General features: G+C 38.9%; 1 protein-coding gene across 2 annotated transcripts; it reads left to right on the forward strand.

The window, feature by feature from the left end:
* The first annotated feature begins 995 nt into the window (after positions 1-995).
* On the forward strand, positions 996-16310 carry RSL24D1 (ribosomal L24 domain containing 1). Of its 2 annotated transcripts, none has more exons than XM_059056322.2 (6): positions 996-1814; positions 6121-6234; positions 7942-8014; positions 10734-10797; positions 12732-12817; positions 13769-16310. In XM_059056322.2, the coding sequence occupies exons 1-6, from the start codon at positions 1734-1736 to the stop codon at positions 13840-13842; spliced, it is 492 nt and encodes a 163-aa protein (XP_058912305.1). In that variant the 5' UTR covers positions 996-1733; the 3' UTR covers positions 13843-16310. The 2 variants fall into 2 exon arrangements, with proteins under 2 accessions (XP_058912305.1, XP_058912306.1); XM_059056323.2 differs by lacking the exon at positions 996-1814 and adding an exon at positions 1913-2145.
* The last annotated feature ends 5758 nt before the right edge of the window (positions 16311-22068 follow it).

Raw genomic sequence — 22068 nt, forward strand, 5'->3', positions numbered from 1 at the left:
TGGAGGAAGCAATGCCCTTATTCAACCTGTGGTACTGGGGGAAAAAAACCGCACTGGAATCCTATGTTATTATTTATACTTAAGCAAATTCCAGATTAGTTGAAAATTCAAATGTGAAAAATGATACTATAAAAATAATAAAGAAAATCTTTGACAATTTTGAAGAGGGAAATGCAGTTTCAAGCAAAACACCAAATCCAAAACCACAGAAGAAAAGATTAATTTGGATACATACAAATAAGACATTTCTGCACAGAGAAATGCTATAAGCAATAATTAAAATATTGATAAATTGGGAAACAATTTCTGAAAGTTAGAGCAAAGCTCTAACTTTCTTAATACGTAAAATGCTGTTAAAAATCAACAACACACTAGAAAACTGTGTGAAGGACATAAACAGGCAATTCTCAGAGAAAAATAGATTTCAAACATTTGTAAAGTTTCCTAACTCCATTCATAATCAAATAAATGCCAGTTAAAATAATAATAAAAAATTTAAAATCTCAGATTGGCAAAGATCACCTTTGACAAAGACGTCGTGAAATAGGCATCTTATTTGTTCTTGTTTAGTGTTAATTGGTAAAACCTTTTGGAAGGCATTTAGTATTATCTACCAAATTTTAAAAGTGTTATAGGCCCAGCAACTCTATACCAATAAACTCTCTTTTGAAAAAAAAAAAATAGTAAGGATGCTTATTATTAGTAAGGATGCTTATTATCTCCTAAAGATAGGAGACAAGATATGAAACAAATGTCCAGCCACAGGCGACCAATTAAGATGATACCCTCCTACAATTGCGTTTATGTAACTATGGAAGAGAATGTGAAGTATTCACTGATAATAAAATGTGTATTGGATGCTTAATTACGAGCCAGGAACTGTTCTAGGTACTGGGAGTATAGCTGTAAACAAAACGACAAAAATCCCTGCCCTCATGGAGCTCACATCCCATTGAGTGGAGGCAGATAACAGCAAGATGCAGAAAAGGGTGAACAGGATGCTCATCAGTGTTATCAAGAAGAGGGAGTGGAGACACGTACACACAAATGTTTGTCTATGCACAGAAAACCTCTGGTACGTAATAAAAGGAAGTGACTGCTGCTGGAGAGGAGGACTGGAGGTCTGGGGAGAGAAAAACAAATTTTTTAAACCACATATGTATATTAATTAAAAAGCGCGGGGGTGGGGGAGTAAAGGTGGAGAACACCACTACAAGTCTTTAAAACACTGCCGGTTAAGTCCTCCGAACCTGAGGCTCAGCTGCTTCGGTTGCAGCGCGGGGCAGCAGGTTCCCGCCGCGGACATCAGGCAAGTCGGCTTGGGACTGGACTCATGGGCGGGGCTCAGGCCGCAGAGAAATGAGCTCCTGGAGACGAGCCACGTGTGGAGAGCCGTCTGGGGAAAAGCACAAAGCAGAAACAAGACGTGAGTAATTGCTGACGTTATACGACACGGTAGGAAGGAAAACGAGAGGCTCGGACAGCCAGTTCAGAAGTCTGCGCAGAATCTCGCACATCACCAGAGGTCGCCGCACTCTGCGCCTGCGCCAAACGGTAGCGCTTTTGCCGGCGCGCCCGCGGGGTGGCGCCGTCACGTCCGGCTAGCTTTCCAGGGGCCAGCAAGAGCGAAGGAACACCGCCTTTTCCGGGTGGAGAATCACTTCCCGTGGCGGGGCTACGTCATTTCCTCTTAAGCGCGGCGTCTGGCTGGGGCGTCCCAACGAGCGTTCAACATGCGGATTGAGAAGTGTTATTTCTGTTCGGGTCCTATTTATCCAGGTCACGGCATGATGTTCGTTCGTAACGATTGCAAGGTGAGACGGCCGGGAGTAGCACGCGCTCCGCTGCGCTCCCCTGCGCTCCCGCCGGGCTGAAGCCGCGCCCGTTCGGCGCGGGGTTCCTCTGCGCCTGCGTGGGGTTTGGTCTAGGATTTCGGCTCGTGGGGCTGGTTTTGCTAGCGGCTCCGACCTCGACCTCCCTCTTGGGGAAGGTTCTCCTGCCGGCGTCGCGACCGGAGTTGGTCACTAGGCCGCCCTTGGGCGAGGCTGGCTGCGATGAGGTTGAGGAGCGATTCCAGGCAGCGCCGACGGGGAAGCTGGGAGTATGTTTGCCCACTTTTGCACATGGGCCACGTTCTCCAGTTCGGTAAACTTTGTTGAACGCATGCCGGGTCAAGCATCATTGCTGAGGCCCGCGTCTGTACAGATGAATAAGACTTGGGGTCGGCCATAGTCTGTAGAGGTTGATAGAAATGTTGCATATGGTTTATTAGTAGAGTTATGTATTATGAAGCTGTTGAAGGTGTTTTGGAGAGGGTCGCCTGTAGAAAGGCACAGAAAGGAAGTGACATTTATCCTGGATCTTGCGTTTTGCTTAAGAACGTGAGGAGAAGGCAGTCTAGGTGGAAGGAAAACGAACAGTTTGAGCAAAGGCACAGAGGGGAGCAGCTACTTCTCTGTTTAGGGAAGTGACGGATTGCAGATGGTGATAGAGGCTTGGGGTAGGTCTATAATGAAGTACAGTTTCCACTGAATGTGTATCACTTTTTCATCATCATGAAGTCGAACGATCATAAGTTGGGGACCGTCTGTATAAGGCCTCTTTGTGAAAGACTTTATGAGTGTTACGTTAATTTGCCTTTCATACCGGAATGGATCTCATTCCTCTGTTTAACACATTGTTACTCAGAATTTGACCTCTCTTGTATTTGCTTCTGAATCACTGGACATTTGTAGAAAATACTGATTCCTGGTTTCCACCAGATCTATTGAATTGGAATCTCTGGGGAGAGAGGAAGAGGAGCCAGGAATCTATATATTCAGTGGGGGTGATTTTGACATGCTAAAGAACTACAGTTCCTACTTCATCACCGTATGTCTGTATTCTACATGAAAGATATTGACCTCACTAAATTAGGAGTAAGGGGTCTTGCCAAAAGTGTGGGACCAAAGCTATGTTTGGAAACTCGAAAGAGCATGTAAAAGATTTTTAATTCCTGCTCTAAGGAACATGACAAAGAATTTATAGCAATGAATGAAATGATTGTCCGGTTGGGGTGTAATTCACAGTGGGCATTATGGCTTTGTGGATGCTTTGGTCATCATGACTATGATTTTTGTCCATCAGTGTTTGTCAGATGGGTATGGGAATTAGAAAGGATGGTGGGAGCTATCTGGAGTTGGATGTTGATCTGGCAGACACAGTGGAAGTTGAAGTTGATGAGGAAGTGTATGTATTGCTAGCAAGGATAGTGTTGAATTAGCTGGGAGCTAGCTTGCTGTAGGGAAGACCAGTGTATCCAGAACAGAGTTGATTGGGGAAATAAGAAGTAGAGGCCCTGAAGCACTAATGAAGAACAGTAATGTTTCTTTGTTGATGATTCCAAAATCTTTATCTCCTTAGTTCCAGGTCTGATTTTTCCGCTTGACAGGGAAATCCTGTTTGTACCTAACAGTACCTAACAGTGAGCCTGCTGAGAGTGTTCCTTATTACCTCAAATCTTTTTGCTCTCTGAATTAATACTGTCATGCACCTAGACAGTTCTGCTAGAAACTGAGAGTCATCTTTGAATCTTTCACCGTTTGTATCTAGCTATAGGTTCTATCCATTCTGCCTTTGCAAAGGAGAGTGGTGTCTTAGCTTTCTTTCCTCCCACCTGCCCTGGTTCCAGATTAGGCACTTATCACTTTTGTAGCCTCCTAACTAGTCTTTCTGCATTTATGCTCTTAGCTTTGGGGACCATCTTTCATAGAAACCTCTCCTCTTATGCTTCTCAGGTTGTTTCTTAAGAGTAGAATTAGTGTATTACTGCTCCATATTTTCATAGTTTGCAAACAGGAAAATTACGTACTCTTAAGGTGTGCTTAATAAATGCTTGTTGAATTAGTGGCATAAGAAGGTATTGAAGAACTTTGAGGCTCAAATGGATCATTTGTGTGCATGTTGAAGACTGAGGATGATGCTAGAGGACGAGATTAAAAGGGGAATTTGAGTCTATGAAGCTTTGTCTCACACATAATCGTTTACCACCTACCCCACCATAGATTTAACCACTTCCTTAATGTGTACTTGCATATTACTTTATACTTGATTATTGTGTATAGCTATATCCCATTGTTTATATCCTAGTCCATTCTTTATCTCTCTTGTTTGCAAAATGAGATTTTACCACACTGCTAGACTAAGCTTCTCTAGGTAGGGTGTCATGTTTTAATTATTCTTGTATTTCCTGCATCTAGTACAACATCCAGCACATAGTAGCTGCTCCTTATTTGGGGGTTGAATCCCCATCCCATCTCAGTGACTCCAGTCTCTTCAGATAATTCATTGTGCTTTTCAGGTGATGTCTGTTAGATATGGAGTTCAAGTAGACTTGCCTGTAACTTCCCATTGGCTCTCTTTGGAACCGAGGAGACCTGGGACAAGTTCAGGCCTCTCATTAGGTATATCTCAGAAATGGGGATTTGTTTAGGAGTTACCTAGTAGGTATTAAACATTGAAGGCTTTTACTTAAAAACGTAATAGTACTTTGGCTGAAAATACTCAAAGAAATTTTACCAATAATGATTTTACTGTGAGTTATTCCAGAAGACTACAATAGTTATATTTTCTAGTTGGTTTGAAATTAATTCAAGAATGTAGACATGCTTTTACTCAAGTCTCCCAGGAGAGGGCTCTCCATGAGGTCAGGGCTTAGATCAGATTGATCTAGTATTGACCATTTCTAAGAAAACTGTGTCCTAGTGTGTTTAGCGACCTATTTGAAGGTCTCCATAGAACAAAGTGTATATAAAATGAAAAGTATTTTGGTTTGTGATATGTGTGTGTGTGTGTGTGTGTGTGTGTGTGTGTGTGTGTTAGCTTGAAATGGTGATACCTTATTTTGACTTTTTTTTTAATGGGTCACATTTTTAATTCAACTTAATTTTCTTTGCCAAGATCTACAAACTCAATTACTTTTTCTCTTCAGATTTCCTCTAGTAATACACACAAATTTCAATGTTTTCTAAGACAAAGTAACAAAATGATGCATTTTAGACTTATAAAATGAGTCCCAATAAGCCATTTCAGGAGCATGTTGAATCATCATTAAATTGTAAACACTATTAAAGGATCACATCTTTTGGGATGAACGTGAAGAATTAAAGTAGTGAAGAATCTTCCTAAGTAGATCTCTGAGTAAATACTTTAGAAAACAAATCTATGGCCAGTTTTAGTTGCTTTTTTTTTTTTTTTTTTGGCAGTACGCGGGCCTCTCACTGTTGTGGCCTCTCCCGTTGCGGAGCACAGGCTCCGGACGCGCAGGCTCAGCGGCCATGGCTCACGGGCCCAGCTGCTCCGCGGCATGTGGGATCTTCCCGGACCGGGGCACGAACCCGTGTCCCCTGCATCAGCAGGCAGATTCTCAACCACTGCGCCACCAGGGAAGCCCCTAGTTGCTTTTTTGAAATTATTTTGTGCAATGGTGGAAAGAACCAAAGGAAGTTTCAGAGTGGTTGTTTGAAACTTTTAACCCCCTCCCCCCATTGCGGTATTTAGAAAGTGAATTTTGTGAATTTTTCTGAATTGCAAAGGTATTTAAATAAATGACTTTCCTTAAAACTGTTCCCTTCATTCAAGATCATTTGTAAGGTTTTACTATTATTATATAAAAATGGTCGTTTTTTGTTTTTTGGGGTTTTTTTGGGTATGCGGGCCTCTCACTGTTGTGGCCTCTCCCTTTGTGGAGCACAGGCTCCGGACGCGCAGGCTCACGGGCCCAGTCGCTGCGCGGCATGTGGGATCTTCCCGGGCCGGGGCACAAACCCGTGTCCTCGGCGTCGGCAGGCGGACTCTCAACCACGGCGCCACCAGGGAAGCCCAAATGGTCGTTTTTAACCATATTTTTGGGGCCCTCAATCTTTAGTTGTGATGGTGTTTATTAGTCAAAAAATAGTTCAATTTCCATTTTATGTGTTCTCACACATTTCTAAATGGTGTTGTGAGTAAGTAGAAGCAGTTGTGAGTGAGAACCATTGTTATTTCTCAGACTTTATAGTATATTTTGTCTGGTAAGATAACATCCTATGGTATAAAATTTTTTAATATTGACTTTTCACTATTTTAACACTTTTCTTGTAGGTGTTCAGATTCTGTAAATCCAAGTGTCATAAAAACTTCAAAAAGAAGCGCAATCCTCGCAAGGTCAGGTGGACTAAAGCATTCCGGAAAGCAGCTGGTAAAGAGCTCACAGTGGTGAGTACAGTTAGCTATCAGTATAGTTTTTACAGTTTTCAAAATTTTAACTTCTTGGTGGGAGATGTGATTTAATTAACTCTAGCAAGGCTTCCTATAGAATGGTTAATGAGTGACTTATTTGCATTTGGGTTTGGTAATCCCATTCTCACATGATCCCCAAACCATAAATCTGTAGAATTCTGAAAAGGAAAAAAATTCCTAATCTAGTTTGTAGAAGTGATTTTTCTTATTTTCGAAAAAGTATTTTTAGCTCTTGCAACAAGGGGAGAATTATTTAAATGGATTGAAGTTGGAAATTGCTACTTAGGGATTTTTGAAAGGAGGTTAAGAGATTAAAGGGTTTTTGACTAGCAGTGAGGGCTCAGATGAGGTTTGTAATAGACTCATTTATCAGTTTCTTGATTTCTTTAGCAGGACTCTGTGTCTGAGAGCAGAGAGTTTAGTTCATAATGGCAGTGTAAGGAGGAATAGTGAAGAGTCAGGGGTGAGAGAGTTCCATGAGGCAAACCCCCACCATCATATTGCTGTTAATTGAGTTGGTGTAAGGACCTGGTGAAGCTTATCTGCACTCAATCCTTAAAAAGGGAGGAGGGGAAGCTGCTGCACAGGCTACCTTTGAGGGAGGGAGAGCTTTCAACTGTCCCCTCCTGCCAGACTTCCTCTTCCCCCAAACCCATGACTCTTTCCCACCTCGCCACTCCTTAAAGGCAGTATCTAAGTAGTTGCTTTGAAGCCCTTTGCTGTCTTTCTCGATACCTGAGTTTCTTCAGTGAACATAAAGAATATTTTTGACAACATGTAAGGCCAAATCATAACTGTCACAAAAGTAATTTTCACTATGGACGAATAGATATGTAGCGTCTCAAATACAGGTGGCAACTGTATGAGTGAAGAAAGGATGCTGGGTCATAGTCATTTGCTGGTGACCACTTACCTTGTCATGGCTGAGGTTACTGTGATCTGAACAGAGGCATGTGTATATAAATGAAATAGCCAAGTGCAGAGTTAATGCTGTTCCATATGCTAGTCTGATAGATTTGAAAACTAAGAAATATCTGTAGTTTTTCCAAAATTATTTTGCATGTTTTTAGATAAATAGGATTGTTAATTGTCAAAATACCAACTACATTTGGAGGGCACCAAAGAATTTCAGGGTGAAGCTTATGTCATGCAGAGTAGTACCACATTATTTGAAGATGTGTAGTTTCAACTCTGTGCTGTTAACACAAAGTTTTATAGGTATTGAAATATAAACATGCTAGGTATTTTTGTTGAACCATATGCAGTTCTCAGTGTTTGACTCTTTTTGATCTATGGGAAAAGGCAATTTCATATGGTTCAATGTAATATAAAGTCTTCTGGCTGTGAGTCTCAGCTAGGAACAGGAAATTAGGAAAGCTGTTTAGTTTGTTTATAATCCCCATGATTGTTATAGGCCCCTCTGAGGGATGGGGGTGATCCTGTCCCCTCCCTTTGAGAATCACTCATACATAGAGAGACATTTTCAATAGGGCTATCTTGTACATCGTGGTGTTTAAAGGAGAAAAAGTTTGAAAACGTGTATCATTTGGGATCACCCCTGGGGGAAATCTTAATATGTGCCCATAGCTTGAAACACTTAGAACTTTTGTGAAAAGGAGAAAAAGTTTTAAGAAATGCTTCCTTTCTACCTCTCTTAAAACTGTGTTTCTCCTCTTCTTACAGGATAATTCATTTGAATTTGAAAAACGTAGAAATGAACCTGTCAGATACCAGCGAGAGCTATGGAATAAAACCAGTAAGTCACAAGGACTACCGGGAATTTTCAGGAGACACTGGTTTGGGATATCACCATAACTTTAATATCAGTTGGTTGGTTAAATATTAAATTTCTTCTTTTAATCAGTTAGCTTTTATACTTTTATCCTTATTTTAATGGCTCTGTTGTATTTGTGGGTTTTTTTTTAATAAGCTATCCCAAATCCTTTTCAGAATTGGCTGATGTATCCATTATAAAAATGACATAATTATTAAGTTTGATATTATTTAAAGTGCCTACACAGAAATATAAAAACATTCAAATATCTGGGGAAAAAGAAATGTAGAATACTTTTGGGGGGGGGGTGAGTGTGGTATAGTAAAAATATACAAAAAACCTCACACACTTTACAAGTTTAGATAATTTGGTTTAGGGATATAAGTATTGTTTTCTGTATACCTAATAGAACTTAGTGATTCTGTAAAGTTAAAAAGTACAGCATGTAAGGTGATAATTACAAGTTTTCTAAGAGAACTTCTAAGTGCTTGACTTGGGTAAAAATGAAGCTATAGGCTACTGAAACTAAAAGCAGTAATGTTTAATTCTTATCTACCTACCTACCTGTCTCTCTGTTTTGTTTACTTAAGTAAGCAGAGGCTTTAGTTTAAAAAAAATTCTCATATGTAGTAAAACATATTTCCTTAAGCTAGCTTGTAGCTTCCACTATGTCTCTATGTGTGTTTGAGGCCCTTGGCCCTGTCTTTTCTCCTTCCCCCATGCCTGCTTATACAGCCTTTAGCCATTTCTAGTCTTGAGTGTGGAGGTGATATAGTTTGTTAACTAGAAGTCTCTAAGACTTAGAATTCTACCAACTTTATTGGTCTCTAATGGATTATTGGCAGGGCATACTTTTCAACACCTTTTCGTTAGTCACAAGACTTCAGAGGAAGAGTTGGAAAGTTATGAGCCTTTGTAGTAGCATTTGACACCCTCTAAAGCCTTGTTTATCTTCCTGAACTGTGTGGAAAAATCAAGAGTCCCAGTTGGGAATTGCCTAAGTATTCTTCCCCTTGGTGTGCTTGTTTGTTTGGTTTTTTTCTCTTTTTAAAAAATAAGGTCTTTCCCTTCTGTTTTGTAATTAGAGGAGGAGTTAATTTCTGATTAGCAGTTGGTTTTATTGGGTTTATTTAGTAAGGAAATAACACTGATTCAAACTCAAGGGTTTCTAAAGAGATTGATAGGATTTTTAAAATTGAGATTATAATTGACATATTAGTTTCAGGTGCACAGCACCATGATTTGATATTTGTATATATAGTGAAATGATCACCAAAATAAGTCTGGTTAACATCTATACCATACATAGTTAATTTTCATAGGATTATTAAATTGATTCCTAAAGGTAGTCTTGGCAGGGACATTACTGGAAGATCCTAAAGCATTTCTGGACCCCACTGAGTTTTATTTCACTTTGGCCTTTGTTTCTTTTTTGTTACTACTTGAAGATAGCAGCTCCAGACCATTTTTACCTATAACTTCTTTTATTTGGTGGGTATTCAGCTTGATATGGAAACTGAGGTACATATTTTAGTCATCTGTGGATCTTCAGTTACTAAGATCCTCTGTGCTGGTATCATGATGTTTATGTTGTTCCTGAGAAATACTGTGTGTTCTCTAAGATGTTGTATCCTTTACCAGTAACCACTGACTCTAGCATACAAAGATGAACAGGGCATACACAGTCCCTGATCTCTCAGTGCATGTTACTGAGTACTCTTTTATTGTTTCTGTTAGACAGTAATTGGTTCAGGTATTATCACAGTCTCATTCATTTGCCCCACTCAGATCCACAGACTACACTTTAAGAATCTGGATTGGGAATTGTGCTATTAGTATGGTAGCCACTAGCCCCAGGGGCTACTGAGCAATTAAAATGACTAGCCTGAATTGAGATGTTCGATAAATATAAAATACATGCTGGATTTTGAATACTTAGTATGAAAACAAGCATAAAATATCTCAGTAATAATTTTTTCTGTTAATTACATGTTGAAATGACAGTATTTTGGATATGTTGGGTTTAACAAAATGTATCTTAAATTTCAGACTGTTCCTTTTTACTTTTTAGAAAAATTGTGGCTACTAGAAAATTTAAAATTACATATGTGATTTCTTATATTGGACAGTGCTGATATAGATTCTAGAGTAGTTGGACTCAACTCCCTTATAGCCAAGGCTCCTCTACACATTTTCTGAAACAGTTGGATTTTAGTGGTTAAGAACGTGGCAAATGGATTGACTGGTTCGTTCTACCAGTATTCATCATGTGCAGATCATATCCTAGGCACTTGAAGAAGAAGTGGCTTTTATGACCAGGAAGGTAGAATCTATTTATGGAGATGACAAGCTAAGAATGGGATTAATTGCCATTAATCCAAGTTCTCTGTAGAATAAAATTTGAAAAGCGTTGGACTGGTTTCAAGTACAAGGAAAATTTAGTAGTAGTAAAGGCTTTTGCAAAATAACAGTTAGAGAAATGATACGTGGTAAAGAGTCAACAGTGATAACAGCCAAGGGTACATACCTTTGTCAGCTATTTTAGTAGGAATTGTTTTTTAATAGGAATCGTTTTTGCAGTGTTTTTTATTTAGTTTAATCCACTTCTAAGTCACAGTAGTGATTGTTAAAGCTCCTGTTGGTTATAATCATCCTGCTTGAATGTACATAAATTTGTTAACGTTTATGAATTTTTTTGTAGTTGATGCAATGAAGAGAGTTGAAGAGATCAAACAGAAACGCCAGGCTAAATTTATAATGAACAGGTATGAATATTTTAAAATATCTTTATTTTCACGTAACTTCAGACTTTCAAAAACTGGCAAGATAGTATAAAGAAATCTTGTATATTCTGTTAGCATTTTGCCAAATTTACTTTAACTCTGTGCATAGTAAGTTGAGACATGATGCCTTTTCCTCCTAAGTATGCTTCAGTGTATATATATCTCCTAAAAATAGTATGTTCTTTTTCTCTGGGTTTTTAAAATTGAGGTACAGTTGACACACAACATTAGTTTCAGGGGTACAGCATAAGAACATGCTCTTAATAACCACAGTATAGTTAAATCAGAAAATTCACACTGATAAAATACTATAGACCTTACTAGATTTACCTGTTGTTCCAATAATGTCCTTCATAGCAGCAGAAAATCCTGGATCATGCATTGCATTTAGTGGTCATATCTCCTTCAAGCTCCTTTAATCCAGACAGTTTCTCACCTTTGTCTTAGATGACGTTGGCATGTTTGAAGCGTACAGGTCAGTTATTTCATAGACTGTTCCCCGGTTTTTGTTTGATGTTTTCTTCGTGATTAGATTCAGGTCCCTTTGGCCAGAACATCATAGAAGTGTGTCCCCCTTAAGCACCCCAGCAGAGGCACCTGTTGTCCCTTACTGGTGATGTTAACTTTCATTGCTTGGTTAAAGTAGTGTCTGTCAGTTTTCTCCACTGGAAAGTTACTGTTTTTTCCCCCTTTTTATTTATTTATTTTTTTTTTGCGGTACGCGGGCCTCTCACTGTTGTGGCCTCTCCTGTTGCGGAGCAGCGGCTCCGGACACGCAGGCTCAGTGACCATGGGTCACGGGCCTAGCTTCTCCGCGGCATGTGGGATCTTCCCAGACCGGGGCCCGAACCCGTGTCCCCTGCATTGGCAGGCGGACTCTCAACCACTGCGCCACCAGGGAAGCCCCTTTCCCCCTTTTTAATCAGTACATATCTTGAGGGAGACACATTGAGAGTCAGCAAAGAGCCTGTTACTCCTCAAACTGATACCTGCTGGTTTTCGCATCCATTAGAGTTGTGCCTGAATCTGTTACTACTGTGATTGTTGCCAAATGGTGGTTTTTCTGATTTCATCATTTCTTCTCTATTAGTTGACCTTCTTATCTCAGAAAGAGCATTTTCCTTTTTCCCTAGTTCCAAAATTTATTCTTTTATTCATTTATTTGTGTATTCATTAATTCTTATTGTATTCAATGAGAGTTATAATTCTTTGTCATTATTTTGATGTTCTAAGTACCCCAAGTTGGCCAATGAGAATTCCTTCAGGCAGGCTGTGTGTCATTTTGACAGTTCCTCACCATTCTTTGAGTCCTTTCTTGCTTTATGGCTAATGAGATTTTCCCTGCCCCAGCTTGGAATTGGCTATTTCTTTAGAAGGGGCATGGCTCTTGATCTAGTCACCATAAAAGTCATAGAAAAGCATGCGTCAACAGCTTTCTGGCTTAAAAAAAAATTTTTTTAAAGCATTACAAAAAAGGACCCAAATGCTTGAGAACTAGTCTGTTAGCTTTTTTTGCTGAATGTCTTGTGTTTTGTGCTCTTGTGATTTACTGAATGATTTTAAAAATTAGGTAACAGAGACTACAAATCTTTCTCCTCAAATAGAGAACACAGACACTTTAATAATTAGAGATTTTTACTCTGTGTAATCTCTGAGACTTGTTAATTCTTTGTTTCAGTCACATCCCTTCATTCACTGAGCAAATATGTTTTCACCCCTTTTATTCTCGACTAGGTGCTAGGAACAAACTGGGAGTGCAGGAATCACGTTTAAGCTAATTAGGAACAAGAAATGAATTGGGTTCCCATTGCTCATTTGTGTGGCTCACTTAATACAATTTTTTACAAATTAGGAATTAATGTCTTTTAAAGAGGTTTTAGTAACTGAAATTTTGGCCTTGATGTGTTGTATCCTAGGTTGAAGAAAAATAAAGAACTGCAGAAAGTTCAGGACATTAAAGAAGTGAAACAAAACATCCATCTTATCCGGGCCCCTCTTGCAGGTAAGTACTGCATTATGCAGGAGTTCTCTGCCTTAAGTAGAGAAATGAAAAATCTGGATTGTTGTGGTCCGTGTAATTGGGTACCAACCAACTTTTTAAGGTTGAATCTTTTCATGTAAATGTTCTCCCTCATTTATTATATGACTATTTATAAAAATAATTTATTCAGTGTGTTTCCCAGTTCCAATCAATGTATTGCATACGGTGTTTCTTTTCTCCCTTCATAAAATCCCAGCTTCCACAAAATCCAAGTTAAAACGATTTGAGTAATAACTTGATTTTGCCTCATACCTGTTTTGATTAAAGGATAATGTTTTATATTAGTAGCTCTCAAACTTCATTTGGTGTGGGAGTTACTTGGGGACTTAGTATGTAAACATAGAGGTCCAAGCCCCTTGAGTTTGGACCTCTGTTCTTTAGTAGCTCTCCAGGTGAGTCTGATACTTCAGTTTGAGAACTACAGTTTTGTATTAAAAACCCTCCTTGTGCTTATGTAACTTACAGTTAGGCACTCACTTGGGCAGTTGCTTGTGTGCATAATTTCTTTTGTGAGATGCTAGGAAACGACCCTTTTTACTCAGCTGGTGCCAAGTACAATCTGTTAAAAGGAGAGAAATTTTGGTGAGATGTAGCTATGCCTAAACCTAGTAAAGTCAAATCCCATAACCACATATTGGGTAGATTTATGCAAAAGTCCTAGCTAGGTTGTTTTTGTACCAAATTTTAAAAAAGAAGAAATCCTGGAGCATTGTTTCACATATAGATGATATGGACTGACAGACACCCAAATAGGAATGAACCATTGTTACCTAAGTTTTTAGGTCACCCTCTTCGAGGTAGGCAGGACAGTGTTAAGAGCAGAGACCCTGGTTCAAGGTGGCCAGGGTTCACACCCCAGCTCTTTGTCAAGAGTTTAATTTCTTTCTCCACCCCCCCCCCTTTTTTTTAAAGGCAAAGGAAAGCAGCTGGAAGACAGAATGGTACAGAAATTACAACAGGATGTGGACATGGAAGATGTTTCTTAGAACTCTTACTGTCTGTAACTATTTCTATAAGTGCATCTGGAAATCTCCTTTGGAGACATCGAACTTCTAAATTATTGGGTTTTTTTTCATATAAGGTCACTCATATGAAAGGGGATTAAAGTACTTCCTTCCTACATTGCTATCTGCAGAACAGCAGATATGGATGCTAGATTGCATCTCAATGTTAAGCCTTCACTGAGAGATACACTTTTATAAGTCATGAAAATTATGTTTGTAAATACAGAAGTGAATTGTGGACATAAAATGGTCATGCCATTTGGTTAATGGCACTAGGCAGCATTTATGTAATAATGACAAATTCATGACGAGTAATATATAAAATTTTCATTGCAGTAAAATATTCCTTTTCTAGAAAGGATATAGCAAGGAACTAACAAATCTGTATGATAATTAGCCTCTAGTAATTTCTTTTGATTTTAGTACTTCTAGTTTTGGTTTATTAGCTTCTTAGAAGAACATAATGGTCTAATACATTGAAGCCTAATTACGTTGGACCGTTTTGATCTGATTTTAACTATTATGATTGATAGGCATTTGTGGATGTTGGGAGTGAGTTGCATAGTGTGTTCCTGAAATGGCAGTATGTAATTTCTGCTTTGGAGAATACTCACTTCTAAGTTGAGATTCCTAGTAGAATAAGCTTTATTTTTCTAGGCGTCCAGTACCTATTACAATTTTTTTGTGGTTTTCTTTTTAAAAACTCAATTGTTTGTGGAAAATTGGACATATCGGTAGCACATTATAGACTGTTTGCACATAAAATTGTTTCTGAAGTAAGTGCCTACGTATTTATTATTTAAAAGTACTAAACAAAAGGTATGAAGTTTGCTCACACATATTAAGAAGTAGGAGATAAATTTAGAGAAATGTATACTTTATACTTGTTTTCTTATTTTTACGTTACTTATGAGTAAGTATGTTTAGAGTATTAGGTAACTCATTTTTTGTTTTTTAGGACAAAATTTAGAATAAATTACAAGTTTTAAGGTTATATAATTATATAGTAATGGCTAAATTTTTGTTTTAGTATTAGACAGTAAAAAAGTGGACTGATCACTGGACCAGGTGTTAGAAGACCTGAATCCAGCTTTGTTCTTATTGATAAAATAAAGCTCATTTGTAAACAACATTATTGATGCAACATTTAGGGGAAATATATATGTAAAGACATTTGTAAAATTACTTGAAGTTTTCATTGCATTCTGTATTCATGTTTGTTTTAATATAAACTTGTTTAAAATTACATACTAAGAAACTAAGTTTTACTTAGTTTTACTAAGTAAGTTTTCCAAAACAAATTTCCTACTGTGCTAGTTAGGGAGCAGCTTAGGTATTGCTTTGAGATCATTCATTGGGGAAATTGAGCTGAAACAAAGAGCTGACATGGGGTCTCAGGCTTAACATTCAGGCAGTTCTCTTAGCTGTCAGGATTTCATATTATTGTGAGATGCCAGATAAGTATTTGGATGCAAATGCCATGGTTTTATCCACCCACAGCTTTTTAAGCTTGGTTGGACCACTGAGGGTGAGTTGTCCCTTTAAAGTTTTTGCCTGAGAGTGGCGACGTACAATGGTTTTAGGCTACTATTGTTTTAGCTTGTCTGGTTGAGACCTCTGCTTGGCAGTTAGCATAAACACAAAAGCATAAATTATCCAGACACTCACTACACAGAATATATTCTCTCATTGTTTAAGAACAGCATCGGACTGGAAGTCAGAATTTTTTTTTTTAACATATACCTCTTAAAAAACCTTGTAAGATTGCAGAAAAAAAATTCTCACATGAACAAAAAATCTCATTTCTTAAAAGTGGAAACCCTAGGAAGATGTTTACCCTGTAGAAGAAAGTTTGAGAAGTACTAGCCTATTATCTCATGAAGTAGACAGCATTTTAAAAATTTTATAAGTGGCCAAATCTCAGGTGTAAAATCTTGCCCCTTAATCACACAGAACAGAAGACGGAAGAGGCAGGGATTTGTGTTCTTACCTGTCTGTTTCCAGCGTTGCCCTGCGTTTATATGGAAGGGATTGATCTAGAGCCGCTCACATCCCATCTTCACAAGTCCAGGTGTTAGCTGCAACACTCACTTGACTATACTTTGGTTTCTTCATCTGAAAAAAAAAAATGGAAACAATAATATGACTAACCTCAGGAGTTTTATGAGGATCTAATTAGTTAATACATGTAAAATAGTCACTTCAAGTTCACCACTATAGTAAGGTATTGTTAAAATGTTAGCTATTAGGTTGGTTGTGTGACCACACAAACTCAGTAACAGCAAAAGACTTTGACTTGGAAGAAAGATGGGAGGTCTTAGGGTTTGGGGCTAGCTGTGCTAAATTGAATGCAGTGTACTTAGTCTACAAAGTGATATGTATGGTTTAAAATGTTAATTTTAGCCTTTATGTCAGCTGGCAAGTTCAGTTATTAAAAGCATCTCATTCCACAGACGTTCTCTGCTGTGAAGATTGGGAGGGGGAAATACATTTCTGGTTCATCAGCATTAGCTTAAAAACTGAATCATCCCCGTAGTTTTAAGGGCTAATTTACATGATACGAGGGAAGTTATTTTTTCCCACTGTCCTTTAGCTTACATTTTAAATGGAGATCTGGAAAAAGACATCAGACTTAAATCACTCAATTCCAATATTGAATGAACACTACACCTTGTAAAAATTAACTTAGCAGCCTGCTGAATTAAGAGTGTTGAATAGCTAAGGGGAAAAATATAAAAAATCAGTTTCACAGGCTATAGGAAGAATCTTCTAAGGTGTCTATGCTTTACTGATACAAAGCAGAATGGAAAAGTTAACCCACATGGTTTATCCTGCAAGTGTTTATACTGAGTGTATCCATCAGCCTGGTGTTGATTTGAATCGTTTTTGTCTGTTGTTGAATTTCTTTTTAAAGGAGAAGTGACCTTTTTCTTATCTTTTCTGACATTCTGGATGTAACAATCTCTAGTTTCTGGTGCCATGGGGCGAGTCTCTAACTTAAGCTCTCCTGCTTGAACACTCTGCCTAGGTTTTGTATCTTAATTCAAGCTATCATGCAGGGGTTGGAGGTGATGTTTCTACCAACATGACCTTCCCTGGGGTACCAGTTACCTGAACTGATTCTCTAGGCTCCCATTGATTCTGTGGCTTCCCTTTGATCCTGCCAATAAATTCCTTTTGCCAGTGTTTGTAACCAAAAATCTTGCTAGACAGACATCCCCATCCTCTCCAGCAAGTCCAGGCAACCCATTTCTATCATAGTCTATTAAGATTGCAGGGACTGTTTCTTATCCCAGACACATATTAGGTACCTGGTGCATGGAAGGTGGTCAATAAATGCGACTAAATGTAGCCATTTGCTAGGTTTACTCCTGTTTACCTTAAGATAGCCAGTAACTTGGAAGATATAAAGAATCAATTAGCAGCAGAGAGATACTACATTAGGAGAGGAAGCAGCCTGTCTGTGACTTTAACATTAATTGTATCTGCACTGTTGGGAACACTTGCTGAAGAACAGTGCTTTGCCTTGGGTTGCAAAAAACTGATTTTGCTGCTTCGGTCTAACCGTCTAGTGGTGGCACACCAACCTCCACTTCTGGGTCTGGCTGGAGCATTCACAAGAAATCCCAGGAAGAACTGAGCATGAGTCATGGTTTTGGCAGGTTTCTTAATGTTTTGTCTGGAACTTTCTTTGCTGGTAGAAGTGGAACTTTACTTCAAGAGCCACACAGAGTCTAAAATAGAAAAAAGGACAATTGGGAAGAATCTGTTAAAAGAGTGCTGCTTCTCTAAAGGAATGTTAACCAACCAAAAAATACAGGAGACTGGTCCGTCAGCATTTTGAGGAACTCTTTGTTTTGAGCATGCCATATTTTAAATACTTCATTGGTTTAATATATTCCAATAAAGTGTATATATGTTTGGTTCGGCACCAAGCCTTGGACTCTTAAGAGGAACACCAATGAACAGTATGCCATTCTAGTCAGTGAGTTACCTCACACTGTTTTCCAGTGTACATTTGATGATATTGTTACATATTAACTCTTCTGATAGGGAATGATGTAGGCAGTGAGCAAGTAGTTAAAGGCAGTCCAGCTGATTGAAAGGATTCCCCATTCAAAAGCAAATGATACAACATGTTTATACTGTGTTAAACTACATTGTTGTCCACTGAGTTTCTCTTCAGTACTCTCAGATTCTTCATGCTGCCAAAACACCAGAGCTAGTAGCTTTTTGACTTTGTAGAGACAGTTTCCCCATTTCTAGAAGATAATATACAATGGAAATAAAAGTTCTGTAGGGGAAGATATCTAGGTCCTAACCTCTCAGTTCCTTTGATCACACGTTTGCCAAGAGGAAGTACCACCTTGTCCCAGAGTTGTGAGAATTCAGTGATACAGGAAATACTACAGCCAGGTACACTGCATACAGTATCTCATAATATTCACAACCCTTTAAGTTAGTCCTCATTTTGCAGGTGAGGAACATTAGAATATGAAAATAGCTTCATCCATATACCTGTCACTAACAAGTAGCAGAGCTTAAATTCAAGCTCTGACAATCACTAGCTGAAATCCTAAACAGCATCTAGCATGTTGGTGCTCAATATATATGTATTTACTCATTCAAGGAAAAAAAAGTAGCAGTAAAAAAGTATCCAGGAGAAAAGGATAGATTTCATGGAGTAGTTTACCCTGTGACTCTAGAATGAACACTTTTTCTTACCAGTTCTTCCAGGACTGACAGGTGATCACCTATCCCAGGCTGAGTATAATTCAGACAGCAAGTTTAGGGAAATTAAGTTTTTTTGAAATTTACTTCAAAAATTAGTACAGCAGTGCAAGTAATTACAGTATAATTATTGGAGCAAGTGTTCATTTAGCACTGCAATGCATACTAATCTTGTTATCCAAAGAAGATTTTGAAGTTCAACACCTGCTTCAATTGAGCAACTTCAGTATTAATTTTAAATGTTTATTTTGTGTCTGCTATGTGTGAGGCATTGTTTGCCTCACTTAGCAAGTTAATTCATGTTATATTTGAGAAATTTGAATCATTGCAAAGTGCATTCCTCTAGTTATAGTTCATGTTTCATAGGACTTTAATTCTAATAGCTGTTGCTCTTAGGCCAATTCTTAAATTCTCTAAGACTGTCAGGATTACTGACAGTAGAGTTACGTCTTTGTCCCATGGGCTGAAAGTCGTGATGCTGACAAGCTTCAGGTTTCATCTAAGGTGAGAGGTGGGTTTTGAAGATGCCCAGTGTACTACTTGATTCGTCTTTCTAATAACTGATGTGGAAAAGAATCTAAAATCATGTTCTTGCAATGCATAAGCACACATAATATTTTCCCATTGTTAGTTAAGTGGAACCTCAGAAATAATGTGGGACCTACTAAGCAACTGTATTCCTTTTTCTTGATGGGAAGTCCCCACTGGAGATTAGGGATCCAGGAATATTTGATCAAAACAGGTGGATTAGCTACAGTAGAACTCAGAGTGGGGGCCTCAAGCCTGATTGTACAAGAGAATCATCTGGGACAATTTACAATTATCAGTGTGCCAGGTCCCTGCCCTAGACCAATTAAATGAGAATCTGGGATTGAGGCCCAGGCATTGGTATTTTTAAACAGTTATCAGGTGGGGCTTCCCTGGCGGCACAGTGGTTGCGAGTCTGCCTGCCGATGCAGGGTACATGGGTTCATGCCCCGGCCTGGGAGGATCCCACATGCTGCAGGGCAGCTGGGCCCGTGAGCCATGGCCGCTGAGCCTGCGCTCCGCAACGAGAGAGGCCACAACAGTGAGAGGCCTGCGTACAGCAAAAAAAAAAAAAAAAATTATCAGGTTTTAGGGTCAAGAAAGATGGTGACAAAAGAGGTACCTGAACTCTTCTCCCATGGACACGTAGAGCAATCAACTCTGAAAGAAATTTAGAATCTAGCTGAATGACTCATATACACTGGTGAATGAACAAACCCACACTGAAATGGATAGGGAAGGCTGAGACACACCATAAATCCCACCCCCAGCACAACACCATACAGTCAGGTAGAAACTCCCAACTTCCAGCTTCTCCCTGAGGATTAAAGGGTTTGAACCTCCCAATTGGTGTCCCAACTTTAAAGATTCTCACCTGAGGAGTGGGTCCTCCAAAACACCTAGCTCTGAAAGCCCATCAGGCTTGCACCCACAAGACCATAGCAAACAAAGAGGCAGTTGTTAATGGGTGTGTGAGCACTTGCTGTGGCTATACCCCCTGGGCTCTGCATGGCAGAAGCAGGCAAAAATCACCAGTTTCCCAATCTTTCTCTGAAAGGAGTGTATATGCATACTTTGAAAGCTGCTGCCTTAGGGTCAGGCTTCTACTTTAGGACACATCTAGGCACTATCTGTGTTTCCTGGAGACAGGAAACTGTCGGACACCTCCTCTGCTTATAGCCTCTCCCTATAGCCCCTCAAAGTTTCCACTGTCACCATGGAAGGAGCTTATACGTATATGTGTGCCCAGCTTTTGCGCTGCTGCCTGTGGGATGGGCCCTTAGATTGCCTGGCTCTGATAGCTAACAGGGCTTGCATTCATGAGTCCTACAGGATAGTAGCAAACAAAGAAGCAGTTCTTAATGGGCACAGAAGCACCCCTTGACCCCTGCATCTATATATGTGGGCCTAGAGCACAAGGAGCAGGCAACAATTCTTACCTCCCAGTTTCTCCCTAGAAGGGGCTTCACTAAAAACTTTCCCAGCTGCCACCTAAGGGTCTGCCTTCTAATCAGTCTGTATCTAGGTTCTGGCTGAGATCCTCCACTTTAGGACATTGACAGATCTTGGTACACCCTCCAGTACTGGGAGCCATTCAGAACAAAGAAGGCAGCTTGGAAGATCACAGAGGTTTGAGAGAACCAGGAGCTGGGGTCAGGCCGATAGTTGAGGTTTATCTCCTACACAAGACCATTCTGTCAAGACTGGGAAAGGTGGTTGTTTTATCAGAAATCAACATAAAGTATCAAGGAAAATGAAGAATAGTATGTTCTGAACAAAAGAAGATAATCTCTAGAAAAAGATCTTAATGAAATGTAGAAAAGTAAGGTACCTGATGGAATTCAGAATAACAGTCATAAAGATGCTGAGGTCAGACAGCAATGTACAACAAAATGATAATTTCAAAAATGGGAGAGAAACTGCAGAAAAGCACAAAACAAATCAGAGCTGAAAAATATAAATTGAACTAAAAAATTCAATAGAGGGATCCAAGAGCAGATTAGAGCAAGTGGAAGAAAGGATCAGTGAACCTAAAGACAGGGCAATGGAATTCATCCAGAGAAGCAAAACCCAAAAAGTATGAAGAAGGTGAAGATATCATAAGGGTCTTATGGGATACCATTATAGCACAATTATATGCATTAAACGGGTCCTAGAAGGAGGAGAGAGAGAAAGCTTATTTTTAAAAATATTGGCTGATAACTTCCCTGATCTGGGGAAGGGAACAGACTTACAGATCTATGAATGCCAGAGTGTTCCAAATAAAGAGGATTCAGAGAGACCCATTTAAGGCACATTATAATTAAACTGCCAAAGGATAAAGAAAAGCAAAGAATCTTAAAAGCAGCAAGAGAAAAGCAACTTGTTTCATGCAACAAGTTGTATATGTACCCCCATAAGACCATCAATGGATTTTTTAGCAGGGACTTTGCAGGGCAGAAGTGAGTGGAAGAATATTTTCAAAGTAGAAGAAAGAAAAAAAAGGAAGAAAGAAAAGGAAGGAAGGAAGGAGGAAAGAAAGGAAGGAAAGAAGGAAAGAAAAGAAAGGAAAGAAAAGAAACAAGGAAAGGAAAGGAAGAAAATGTTGCCAATGGAGAATACTCTGGCAAAAATATCCTTCAGATTTGCAGAGTTTTCCAGACAAACAAAAGCTAAAGGAGTTTATCACCACTGGACTGGCCTTACAAGACATATTGAAGTGTTCCTCAAGCTGGAATTAAGTGATCCTAATTAGTAACAAGAAACATAAGAAGGCATAAAACTCACTGGTAAAAGTAACTATATAGTTCAACTCAATACTGTAAAGTTATAACATTGATGAGTAAGTCACTTATAATTCTATAAGTATTAAAAGACCAAAGTATTAATAATAACTTCAGTTTGTTAATGGTTACACAACATAAAAAGACAAATTGTGACAAAAATGTGAGTGGGGGAGTGTAAAAGTAT

The sequence above is a fragment of the Kogia breviceps genome, chromosome 3 (genome assembly GCF_026419965.1).
Source record: "Kogia breviceps isolate mKogBre1 chromosome 3, mKogBre1 haplotype 1, whole genome shotgun sequence".
Taxonomy (NCBI): domain Eukaryota; kingdom Metazoa; phylum Chordata; class Mammalia; order Artiodactyla; family Physeteridae; genus Kogia; species Kogia breviceps.

Excerpts from the sequence above, each read along its gene's own strand:
- RSL24D1 (XM_059056322.2), top strand. The coding sequence starts at position 1,734 with ATGCGGATTGAGAAGTGTTATTTCTGTTCGGGTCCTATTTATCCAGGT. Across the intron at positions 10,798-12,731 it reads GCTAAATTTATAATGAACAG|GTTGAAGAAAAATAAAGAAC; the intron begins GTATGAATATTT and ends GTTGTATCCTAG. Across the intron at positions 12,818-13,768 it reads TATCCGGGCCCCTCTTGCAG|GCAAAGGAAAGCAGCTGGAA; the intron begins GTAAGTACTGCA and ends TTTTTTTTAAAG.